The sequence below is a fragment of the Cottoperca gobio genome, chromosome 10 (genome assembly GCF_900634415.1).
Source record: "Cottoperca gobio chromosome 10, fCotGob3.1, whole genome shotgun sequence".
NCBI lineage: Eukaryota > Metazoa > Chordata > Actinopteri > Perciformes > Bovichtidae > Cottoperca > Cottoperca gobio.
The window spans coordinates 7,517,823-7,530,616 of NC_041364.1; the positions used below are offsets into that span (position 1 = coordinate 7,517,823).

The window sequence follows — 12,794 nt, forward strand, 5'->3', positions numbered from 1 at the left end:
GTCACTTGCATGGAGAGAGTGCATGTACCTGGAGTTAGCTGCTCGTTGTTCTTTTTCAAGGACAGCACAGGTCAATAATTTTGGCGCCGTGTATGTGTAACCTTGGTTCCAGCAAATCCATTGGCAATCTCTTAAATATTTAACTCACTTTTGTGCGAGGTGAATGATACTATGAAAGAGGGTCAACAAAACAACGCAGGAAACGGTCTGTGGTCCAACACTCCAGTTCACAAATGTTTTATGTTAGTGCATTCTCAATGCATGCACGTATAGCATGCTGATGGTAACATAAAGCTCCAAGCACAGCTAAGCCTTGAGTATTACAGACATTACAATCCATCGGCGCAGTAGTGGGATTTAAGGAAATAAAATGAGCTCTTCATTTTTCAGGCATCCAAAAATGATGTTTTCTATGTACAATTATCACCTCATGTGAACTGCGGCATGGCTAAACACGTTTAGTCTTGTTTTGCTTTACACTGGATTTAATTAAATCTGTGCTAAGAAAAGGTTTTGTGTGCCCTGTGTGACCATAGTGCTTTTGTGCTCTGTGGTTTTCTTTAAATGTTGACCTAGGGGACAACAGTTACATAGAAAAACAATTACAATTTAATTCTGAAATTGTTAGTGGCCAGATTTGATTTGAATGAAGAAAAAAAAATCAAAGCTGAAACTTTCTTTTTAGAGAAAAGTACCGTAAATATTTGATATCTAATATCTGCCATCTGATATGCTCTTTGCATTATAGATATTTCAGCAGGCTATTAAATTGATCAAAGTATAATGTAGCGCCATGTTTGGCATGGTAAATCACTAAGCAGACACGGGTGGTGCTCGGTTTCAAGCTATAATGTTCAGAGCTCTTGGTTGCAAAGAGCTTTGTGCATCAATTGGAATACTGTAGCACTGAATAGGTCAGTACTCCCACAGAGGGACAGTTGTATGGCTTTGCCAGTAATACAATATGAAAGATATTGCACTTGTATCGAAGCTTTCAATAACAAAGTTCCACACCCAGCCATGATGAAATAATAACACTGGTATACAGACGAAAATCAATGCGCGTACAAGCCATCTACACACGAGACGTGCGATCAGTCAAACAGGAGGGGCGAGCGTGTCAGCCTCTCGCCGTTTCTGTTGCTTGTTGAGTCGCTTACTGATGCTGGTGATGCTCAGTAATCTTTTCATCATGTACTAACATTTCCCTTGCCAAATATTTGCAGTACTCTACTCACACTCTGATCTGTTTTCTGTCTAAATTCTGTTTTAGATTTTTATTTAGAATTTTCTATTGTCTTTTTTTTGGGGGGTGTTTCGTTTGCACTTTGTCTCGATGCTTTGGTGGTTTTCGTGTGAGGCACTTTGAATTGCCTTGTTGCTTGAAATGTGCTGTATAAATAAGCTTGCCTTGTCTACATGTATAGTGACTGAAGTGCCGCTGCAGTTTATTTTGTTCGTACCCTTTCTCTATGTTTCAATGAAGAACCTTGAGGTACAGTTAGAAGTGAGCGAGGTGTCGACACTCTCTGAATGATGGAGTGAGGAGGTGATTGATTGAATGTCATAGTTTTTAGTCAAAGCAGCAGCGAAGGCTCACTACACACTACTACTACTGTTTGGATTGAAAATACTGTAAACATATAAAGAGATGAATGTAGTGCACATATGCCAATATACATGCAAATATGTGTTCATGGTGGGTCAGCATTGTCACCTGCCAGCAACATGGCCATGTGGAGTGTTCTTTGTGGAGTTTATATTTTCTCCCTCTGTCTGACTGCATGTGTTCACCCTGTGATAGACCAGTGACTAGTCCAGGGTGTACCCTGCCTCTCTTGAAATGCATGATGGGATAGTCCCCCTTGACCGTGAACAGCATAAGCAGTAGTAGAGAAATTGGATGCATGGATGAATATTTACTCACGCATAACCACATTTGTTATGGTAGCACACGTCAGACATTCAGTAACGTCTTTTGGGGAACCAATTTCATTTGACAAGAAGACAGATGGTCGTCTAACTGCAAAACCGTTTGACTTTGTTGTATGAAATGAACAGCAAGTCCTCAGCATAATGGACTCATGGTGCTGCTCAAATGTTCTTTAGTCAACATGCATCCGCCCAGTCAGCAACTTGTTTGTATCTAAACACTTGATTGAGAGAATGAGAATAAGAATTGAAATGCATACGTTTCACAGCTGTTATAATAACTACGACTTAGGTCCGCCCAGCCAGTAGAAGAAAAAAAAACACAAAATATAAAATAAGAAATTGCTTCCCTAAGACCGACCATGAATTTTTCATTTTGCCTGCGGAATATACATGATTGCAAAAAGTAACACAATTTGGTGGCACTTAACTAGAGGATTATAGCCATCAATATTAGATGAAGAAGTTCTCCCTCAAGTTAATGAAATCCACAAATGTATGCCCACATTAGGAGGAGAGACTGATAAGGAACGGATCATTCGACCTCTTGTCGAACCAAGTTGAATTGCTACATTGATATTTTAAATGGCCCAGAGAAACAAGTACATTATAGCCACATCTGTAGGTGTTCCTGCTCGACTTACTAAGCAGCACTGTTTTGATTGCAATGCTCATAGGTAATACTGTAAGCTTGTTTACGTTATGGATGCTAATCATAACTTACGTTGGAATAAAGAATGTTTTTTATATGGGAGAGGTAAAAACAGATTGGTAAAGTGGGTTATTATTATTATTATTATTATTATTATTATTATTGCTAGAAGTAGGAGCCGTAGTAGTAGTGTTAGTATTTGTATTGTTATTAGTTGTTATAGTATGTTGTCCGCTGAGGCGGTTTCTCTGATGAACAGAGGAAGGGCATTGCATCGCCTCAGGACAAGCACCGGAGAAGTACCATCTCTCATTTTCTTTTGTGGTAACTTTGGGGACATTTAGAAGGCAAGCTGCAGAGGACCTACGGGTATACGTGAGGGGACAGAAAATGATCGACAGTCTGGGATGTAGGGAGGAGTCAAAACATTTAGTGCCTTAAAAACCTTGAGGAGGACTGCATTATGCCGCAAGCTGCAGCAAGACATACATTTTTGATGAAAAACTTTTTTGTGCAGACATTCCCTCCTTTCTTTTATGTCCTATTCCGTTTCAGTCTAGCGACAACAGAGAGAAGGTCAACATGGAGCAGACAGCAGACATTTTTCACAAACATCTGTTGCAAGATGTCCAATTTATATTCTGTTTTAATTAGTGCAACGTCCTTGTTGAAAGTATTTATTAGTTATTCTTTCTGACTTGTTTTGCAATATAGTTTAAATAAACAATTACATTAGAAGCATTTGAATGTCAGAATGTACAAACTCTACCGTGTGGGTAGGAAAACGTTGCTCACTGTGACAGAACTCATTGTGGAGATGAAAGATGCATCTCAACATGAGCACAGTCTCAAACAATTGGCTATTGAAAAGTGTCGTTAGGCATTTTTTTAAAGTTGGATCATTGTTGGTAAACAAGTGTTTAGCATTTATTGTTGACACGTGATGAAGTGAGCTTTTGGCCCGCTGTGACTCTTGATCACAGTCAGTCAATGGATGTGATGACTTCCCTGATTGGTCGTTGTGTGACAGCATGTGTATGTATGAAAGCTCATTTCCAAACACGCCAGCTGTCCAGTTTCTCTTATTCTCCTCCCGAGCCGCCCTTCTGCTCCGTTCTGGTCATCATGAAGACATTCCTCGTAAAGTTTTATGGCGATATGGATCTACTTAAAAAACTTAATTTAAGAGAGTCAATTATTGGTGTTTTTACACCAAAGATGATTTGACAATAAATTATTTCAAGAGTAAAATTTGAATGAATTTATGCTAAGCTATAACTAAGAATTACAAATTCAAATAATAACTAATAAAAAATGAAAAATCATTTTATTATTGTCAGTGTGTGAAATGGGAGCCCTGTAATCTCAAGCTAACACATTTTGAACTGGCAGTTGAATTCATAGAAAGCACACATTTAGTCATGATTGTGACATTAATAGAGAAGAAGATGTGCGTTAAAAATCATAAACATTTTTGGATCTTTCTCACTTGAGTTAAAAGCGATCCCTTTAGTTTAATGAAATAGTTAGAAATGAATAAAGTGTGACGGTAGAAGACATTTCAAGACGTAATAATTATGTGTGACCTCCACTTGTCCTTGCTGCAGAGGACAAAGCAGTTTCTCCCTTCAGTGCTGTTCTCACACACCTTGTTGAGGTCACACAGCATTCCCAGAATCTCACTTTGCAGCTGTACCGTGTAATAAACAGGATTTCTTTTCACTATTATCGCTTCTATTTCCTGTTCTCTGAAGAACTGACATGACCATCATTAGGACGGAGCATCAACACAAACTCTGGATTGACTAAATTGTGCTCCCGCAGACATGTTGCATCCTGTTTTTCTTTGTTGCCCCACTCATTTACTCTAACCACCTCGGTCTCACAAACACAACAGCATTGTTTACTTCGCTGTAAACTGAGCCAGTTCGTTCTTTCTTCTTCTTTTTGGCCCTAACTGTGATCTAAGCATATGAAAGGCTCATTGCAAACAGACATTTATAAATGTGCAACATTGTGAGGTTTTGTTTTTTATTAAGAAAACCGATCATCATTATACACAACACTAAGTATCAATAACTTATACATTTGTTCCGCTTGTCTGGTAATACAATTTAAGTAATGGTAGGTGGGGGGAGGGGAGGGGGGGGGGGGGGGTTTCAGCTCGTCACAGATCAAAAGAAATACCTCTCCTCAACTTTGCCTGTTGCCCCGGGCTAATGCTTCTCATTCCTAATTGAGGGTCTCTTCTGACTCACTGAGTCAATACAAATGACTTTAATACTCAAACCATTATTATTTCAAATCATTGTCAAAAAGGCGGGATAAACCATTGACTTATGCCCCATTAATGTCAGAATATTGTTCCATGCATTTTGCGTTGTTGACACTTAGTGGCCTGAAAACAAGTAGCGCTAAAGACATAATCTGGCTGTGGCCACACTGTTCCGCTCACCCTCCTCCGGCCTCGCTCTTCTCCTGGCTTAGACAAACGGGCTCATCTGTACTGGATCATTTGCCGTCTCTTGATACGCTGTGGTTTATAGCCAATTATCTCTTGCGATCCATTATCGATTACAGTGTTATCTTTCTTGCATTGCTTAATCTTTTGGCACAGGAACACAGCAGCTCACAGGGGGGGGGGGGCCTGGATACAAACTGCTTAGCGGTGGGAACACTAGTTAAGATGGATGGTTGTTAATTTGCTTGTAGATGGGTACAGTTTAAATCCAAACTCATTCAGAGCCGTATTCAGTATCAGGGAGGGTAGGAGGTTTGCAGCTCCCCCGTGTTAGGATTTGAAAACAACAACAGTCAATCCGCCCGAGTGTTAAACCTTTGTATATTAGTCCGAATGACTGATTTCCTCTGAGGTTAATACAATATCTTTTGTCTTTGCTTTATTCTGTAAATCAATATCTGCTAGTATCAGTATCTGGAACAATAAAGCAGAAGGGCAATTGCTATTTTAACTGAATATTGTGAATCTGACTTTTTGTCTGTGTCGGTCTCTTTCTCTCTAGTTGGGTTAATAACTTCGGTCACGAGGGTCTCGGCCTTCTTCTGGATGCTTTGGAGAAGCTGCTGGACAAGAAACAGTAAGTGATCTCCTACGACATCCCGTCTCTTGTGTAATTTGTATAGTAGCAGGCTCTGTTCACATAACCACATTCTCCTTTTCATTGTGTTTTTTTGTTTTTCAGACAAGAGAATATTGATAAACGGAACCAGCATAAACTTATCCAATGCTTGAAGGCTTTTATGAACAACAAGGTTTGTACGAGTCCACAAAGAGGAGACGATCCACACAACTGATCATTAGTTCATTCATTTAACGTCAGAATGATGAAATAATATTGCGGTCCTGAATGACCTGAAATAGTAGAATACTAATGTCTCGTATTTTATACTCACAACTAAGAATCACAGCATGTAACAGACGCTCAGGTGGCCAGGACTCCAAACCTCATTTGAATTTGGACTCTGACAAGTCTGCGATAGTGCCCGAGCTAATTTTACCATTTCAAGCACACAGTCTCAGATTTTTTAATTATCTTCTTTGTGAAGGTCTGGCTCATTTCTCAAAAGTGGCACACATTTCAAGGATAGATGAACTATTGATATTGCTTTTTGTAGAGTTAATCCCCACATGTGGTCATCTCTGCCCATTCCTTCAGTTGTGGGGAGACTAAAAGGTACAGGAGACTATGAGTATTTGTCCCTGTAGTCCTGTCCTGAATTGAATTAATTCATCATTCTCTCCATTTTTCTCCCATGGCCTCGTTGTCCCTCCTTAAAAGAAAATTAAGGCTAACTATAACTAACGTACTTTAGAGCTTCTTTGTATAATTCTTTTTTTTTTTACCCGGAGTGAAAGTTCTCTATAAATGCAAATGCTCTCATTAATTTATACCCAATGGACCTTTTCTATATCCTACCCCTCCTCCCTTCTACGTCTCACAGTATGGACTGCAAAGGATCTTGGGAGATGAGCGGAGCCTGTTGCTGTTGGCGCGAGCAATTGACCCCAAACAGACCAGCATGATGACCGAGACTGTCAAAATTCTCTCTGCCTTCTGTATTATTGGAGAGGAAAACATGTAAGTTTAGGTCAAATGACCTCACGCATCGTGCACTGTCTCACGTCTTGCATCCCATTAAACATCTTTAGATAGCCGATCATATGCCCACCCGCTTAACATGTAAATTATATCCCAAGAATGTTAAATTAAACACAGATTTTTGTCACAGTTCATATTACATTATTGAGAGCTTCAGTTGTATTTGCAAAGGTTTCAAAAATATTTGCCATTAACACTTCCACCGCCACAGGTGTGAACAGAAATCAGAGTTACTCAGGATAATCTGCAAACCTCGCTGTGGACAAATCTATTTTAATCTTTCAGTGACAGATATCTTAAACACATTTACAAATAAAACCAAAACTATATGCATGGATATTTCCCCATATACCTTATTATACGTTATATTGTTATCTTGATGAACTGACCCTTTAAATACTTTAGTCTAACCTCCTCGATTCATGAAAGTTAGTTTTCAGTATTCAAAGTAAAAGGACACATTTCCCTATCTTTCTCAGTAAATCACAGCTGATATGGAAACAGCACAATACCAATAATAAATAAATAAATATGTATATTAGATGGAGAAAGAGATATGGTCCATGTCTGCTGTGTTTACACTCTCTGTAAGGTTTAGCAAAAAGGAAGAAGATGGCTGTTTCTTATAAACACTTGAACATCGCCATCGCTTCAATCTTCTCCCACCGGGTGGCATGTGCTCAGTCAGACTGCCCTGTGTGCAGACATGTTAACCCACTGTGTGCTTGCACTGCATTTACAGATGACCTCAGACAATATAGACATGTGTTGGGTCACATGGTCAGATGATGCAGTTTAGTCTGTTTAATGTGTTGAACTACTCAGTGTAGTTTGCCACAGACACACAACCTGTCTGACAGCTTATAAATTGGATTTAAGGGAGTGTTTTTTATTGTTTCCCACAGGGCCAGACTAGAATAACAATGGCACTTCAAAGTCAGTCTGTATGCAGTGCTGGAAATAAACAAACCCACAAATTCTGCTGGAGAAGACGAGTTCAGCAGCGTGTCACATCTCTGACCGTCCAAATGGGCTTTTATGCTTGTAGTACAGTGACTCTGCATGGTTGCAGAACACCAAGGAGTGGGCATCTTAAACTTAACATTCATTTATTCCAATTAATTTGTAATTTAGGACATTTTGCTTCAAGAGCATTCTTTTTTTATAGGTTTACTTCGATTCAGGTCAATCACAATTATACTCGGAAACTGCTCCTAACATAGTACTACGTTAACATACTGTAAGTTTACCTATAAGTATATTTCTATTAACCATTCATTCATATCTAATATAATTGTGTTTATTACAGTCACACACACACACACACACACACACACACACACACACACACACACACACACACACACACACACACACACACACACACACAGTATATTTAAGCAGATACGGGGTGGATAGATAGTGCATGCATCTCTGTCTCCCTCTCTCTCTCTCCGCCTTCAAAGTATTCAAGAATAAGTTAAGGTAAACATGGAAATCTTTGCCATGATCATAGCTCTGCATTAAAATGTACGTATCCTGTTGAAATGACAGTCAGAGGAGCTGAGGCGTCACTTTCTTGCTCAAAAACTTCTCTTGCCAACCGATGTTGTGACGCTGGCTCATGTTCAACACCCACTTCAGCTGACAGCATCAAAAGGGAACACGATAAGTTAAGCAGATCTATCTGGCCCGTTTTGAAGCGTCGTCTGAACCCGGCTTTAAAGCCACTCAGTATGCAGCTCCCCATGCTCGTCTGTGACTCTGTAACCCCTATCACAGAGCATGGCCGCTCAATTTATCTCTTTGTCAAGCTTACTCCACGCATACAGTCCTTTTGGTCAGACACATGATCTCGCTTGCTCACAAAGCAACTGCTAGTGTTTTGTCATCCTCAGAGTGTTTTTACTCTTGTTCGCACATGTTCGCACATGCATACGTCGGCTGATGCCTACAGATGAAGTTTTGTTATTTGGCCTCTGCTCTAGTGTTTATTTATTAACGCATTTATTAGAACAGCGAGGTGAACTTGTATACCAGGCTATTTTGTACCCACAGGAGTAAGAAGGTTGAGCACAGAATTAAGCTGTTCAGTTTCTGAATTGATGACAGTAAAATAGCAAATTTGGCCTTGCAGTGACTGAGAGAACACCTGGCGCCAATTATTATGTGCCCATATTGTAAATCACTGTTTACATAAGTGCTCATAAGACATCAATTTACTTTTATTGCGGCCTGTGCGTGTGTGTTTGTATGTGCAGCACAGAATTTCTCTTTCATTTACAATTTATTGGCAGAAATTGTCCAATGTTCTATTTAGCTGAACTGCCTTGAGCCATTGCAAGTACTCAATTTGCTTATCTTCTCAATAGGTGTATTTGCACATTAGTCTGTCAGTCCTTCCTCTAATTTCCACCCTTTCTCACCCAGCCACATACTCTACCACAATTACTTTGACAACTTAGCCCATTTGCAGTGAAACACTTTTTTCTTTCTTTTCTAGTATCACCTTAGTAACAAGCATGATGAGGTCAAAATTGGATACTGCCACAATAATAGAGCGGATTGCATTCAAAGAGTTGGAAAGCAGTAGCGTTTGTCAGGGCGACCGAAGGCCGACTAACACACGAGAGAAGATGAGATACACGGTGTTTGAGCTGAAACATTGTGAGTAAATGTCCAGTGAGGTGACACAAGTGTTTGTTGACTTTTGTGTTTTGTGCCTGCTTCCCTGTTTTTCTTCCAGCCTGGATAAGATTCTAGCTGCCATGACAATTGCTGCAGAGAGGAACAATAAAGAGAGATTTGCTTCCATTGTGGAAGGACTGGAGAACCACGAAGCCCAGCAGCTCCAGGTGAGGAATCGCACACCAAAAAAGCAATTCACATCACTGTCTGATATTCATCATACACTTATTTCTTTTGAAGCATAAAAGTGACCTTTATGGTTCAGTGGCCAAGACTCTACTCTATACTCTATTATTATAGCTCTTTTAATACTATGCTATTCTGTAGTACAGTACACCTTTCTAGGAAGCCTTGCGTAGTCATACACACTGATTTCATACTAGCCAAACTTTAAAAAAAAGTAGGAGTTTTGAGATTTACAGTGTACAGACAACCGGCACAGTCCAGTGTCATTCACACACATTTCTGTTTTGTAAACCACGTTGGATTCCAGGCAAGACTGAATTTGACAGTTGTATCACTCTGGGGAACATTGTACCGTAGCTGTCCTCATACATGTGTGTTTCTCTGCTTCTCTTACTGTCATTGAGTCCACTTTTCAACCCCACTGCACCTCTTGATGGGACTACATGATGGGATGTGATCACTGGGCTATTGAAATGCACCCGGAGCTCCATCGCCACGGCTTTAATCAAAAACACCTGCTTCATTGAGCACATCTACTGAATTTTGCGAACACCAGAACAATGATATATAAAAAGAAAAAAAAAAAAGTATAGAGGTTGAGCTCCTGAGAAACCTTTTGTCTTCCTTCTCTCTTCTCACATTTTCTCCTCCTCTCACTATCATTTTTTCTCACATCTTACAAGTACTTCCCCTTGCTTTTTTTTTTTTTTTTTTCATGCGGCTGTCAAGTTTGGTCTCAGAGGACTACGTGCGAAAGGGCAACTACTGTAAAGCACCATACCTCTCTTCATTTCCACTAGTTTTCTTTAGCAGCGGGGAAAACTATACAACAAGCAATAAAAGCCCCGCTTAAAGAATGTTTTTTTGTGAAACCAAAAGCAGGGAATTACTTAAGGAATTACTTTTTTAACTGCAGGGATTGTGAAGTCATGAAGGAAACTGATGAGGCGGGTTGGTGGAAGTGAAAGTAGATATTCTTTTATTAGGAGGCTGTTGTTTTTCCTTTTAAATTTTGCGGTTAATGAAATGAAGCTCCGCTAATTGTGAAGTAAATTAAAATGCTTTGCTGATGCAGGGGGTTCAAGGAAATTAATAGACTTTGTATCCCAAACCTGTGATGGGCTGTAGAAGTAGACTTAGCTAATGTGATTCAAATTTGTTTTGCCGTAGTTCAGGCGACGCTCGTCTGCTTAGAACGAGAGAAACTCTGCATTTCAACTTTAAAACTTTAATTACGATGTTTGGGAACCCCTATAACACCACTGCGGCTCTAAACCTAATAACGCCCCCCCCCCCCACCCCCAACACAACCGCTTCCCACTCCACAGTACATGACGGAGGTATGTTTGAGGTGCTTGATGTAAGTATCAATCTCTATGCAGCAGAAGAGAAAGAATTTTTCATGAGCTCCATGGCTTTCTTCACTCACATAAATTCTGTGAAGATTTGGTGGACCTTCTTTTATGTATCTGGCCTCTGGTGGATACAGTAAAATGTCAAGTTTCAATGCACAAATCTTTCTTCGAGGCTCTCTAGCTTTAGTGGAACATGGACAAGTCGGCCATGTTTGTGGTGCATTGAGGGTGCATCTTTCACTGCAACAAACTTATGCTTTTCCAATGGAAATATGCAGTATCTTGCAGTATATCTGTCTTCCATAACAACATGCACCCCCCCCCCCCCCCCATCACCTTGCTAAAAAAACACATTTGTCGTACTGCCATTATGTCTTTAAGGTAACTCAAAAACAATCCTATATTGTTAATTTCAGGTAGTTTTTGTTCCGCCTTTCATCAACCAAAAATTCAAAAAACGAATACATTTGATTGTAGCGCTAATTAGATAAAAGTCTGTATTTTGTTTATTGAACAAAATGGTGGAAACTGTTATGTTAAACAAGTTAAAAAAAGAGTTTAAAAAAAAAAGGTATTGTATAGCATATATACAGGTGAAATAATAAAACTCGTCCAGGAAACCCCAAAGAGTCAGTGTTGTGTGGCTCTTATTAATAACACATGCAAGTCAAAAGTACAGGGTCAAGGTTTCAGAAGACAACGTTTCACATCATCCATGGGAATCCTTCAGCCTGATATTGATTTTTTGTCCAACGAAAACTGTTTTATCCATGGCTTGCTCCCCTGAAACACTTTACTGCTCATTATAATTCATCAGCGATTTTGTCTTAACCCCCTCTTCCGCCCAACACACGCACACACACACACACACACACACGTACACACACACACACCACACACACACACACACAAACACACGCGCAAACACACCCACACATTGAGGCTTTTTTTTTTAACCAATAAATCCATTAATAATGCACACACCCAAACTGTGCTCTCTACAGCTCTCTCTCTCACGAGAGCAACACGCGGCGCGCGAGCGCTCGCGAGCGCGTACGCACGCGCTCGCTCCTGCGCGCGCGCCGACGCGCGCGCGAGCTTCGCTCGCGAGGCCGCGCGCGCGCCGCGCGCACGCGCACGAGCGCACGCGCGCGCGCGCGCACGGCGAGAAACGCGCGCGCGCGCGCGCCTCCGGCAACGCTCGCGAGGCACGCGCGCGCGCGAGAGCGCACTGTGCGCTCGAGATCAACTCACTCTCTCGCACCCTCTATCACTCTCACTCTATCTCTCTCTCTTCTCTCTTCACCGCTCTCTCACTCTCACTCTCTCTCTCACTCTCTCTCACTACTCTCAACTCTCTCTTCTCTCACTCTCGCTCTCTCTCACCTCATCCTCACTCTCTCTCACTCTCTCTCACTCTCTCTCACTCTCACTCTCACACACACTTATATTACAGAGACCAAACACAACCTTTAGAATGACTTTATTTATCTTTTATTGATGTGTTAGCTAGAGTTATGTCTTTTTTGTCTCATTTCTCATTTGTGTTTATTTCCCTTCTCAGGTTGCTTGCATGCAGCTGATCAATGCCCTGGTCACCTCCCCTGATGACCTTGACTTCCGGATACACCTACGCAATGAGTTCTTAAGATGTGGCCTCAAGAAGATCCTTCCTGTGAGTGAACAAACTATCTCACAGCACATGGTTGGGTTATTAACATGCGTGAATAGTACTGATTCCTCTAGGCTCTTTGAATACATTCTAACTTCACCACATGACACAAATGACATAAATAAGAGTAGGTTTTATTATTATTATTATATATAATAATTAGATTAGTAGTGGTGGTAGTATAACTA

At 40.5% G+C, this 12,794-nt stretch overlaps 1 protein-coding gene across 1 annotated transcript in view; it reads left to right on the top strand.

Moving 5' to 3' along the window:
• Positions 1 to 12,794, top strand: part of diaph2 (diaphanous-related formin 2) — a 351,346-nt gene that overhangs the window by 101,761 nt on the left and 236,791 nt on the right. The window contains exons 8-12 of the mRNA XM_029442178.1: positions 5,608 to 5,682; positions 5,788 to 5,857; positions 6,548 to 6,684; positions 9,452 to 9,560; positions 12,499 to 12,609. Coding sequence (XP_029298038.1) covers positions 5,608 to 5,682; positions 5,788 to 5,857; positions 6,548 to 6,684; positions 9,452 to 9,560; positions 12,499 to 12,609 — 502 coding nt within the window. The remainder of the gene's footprint in view (positions 1 to 5,607; positions 5,683 to 5,787; positions 5,858 to 6,547; positions 6,685 to 9,451; positions 9,561 to 12,498; positions 12,610 to 12,794) is intronic.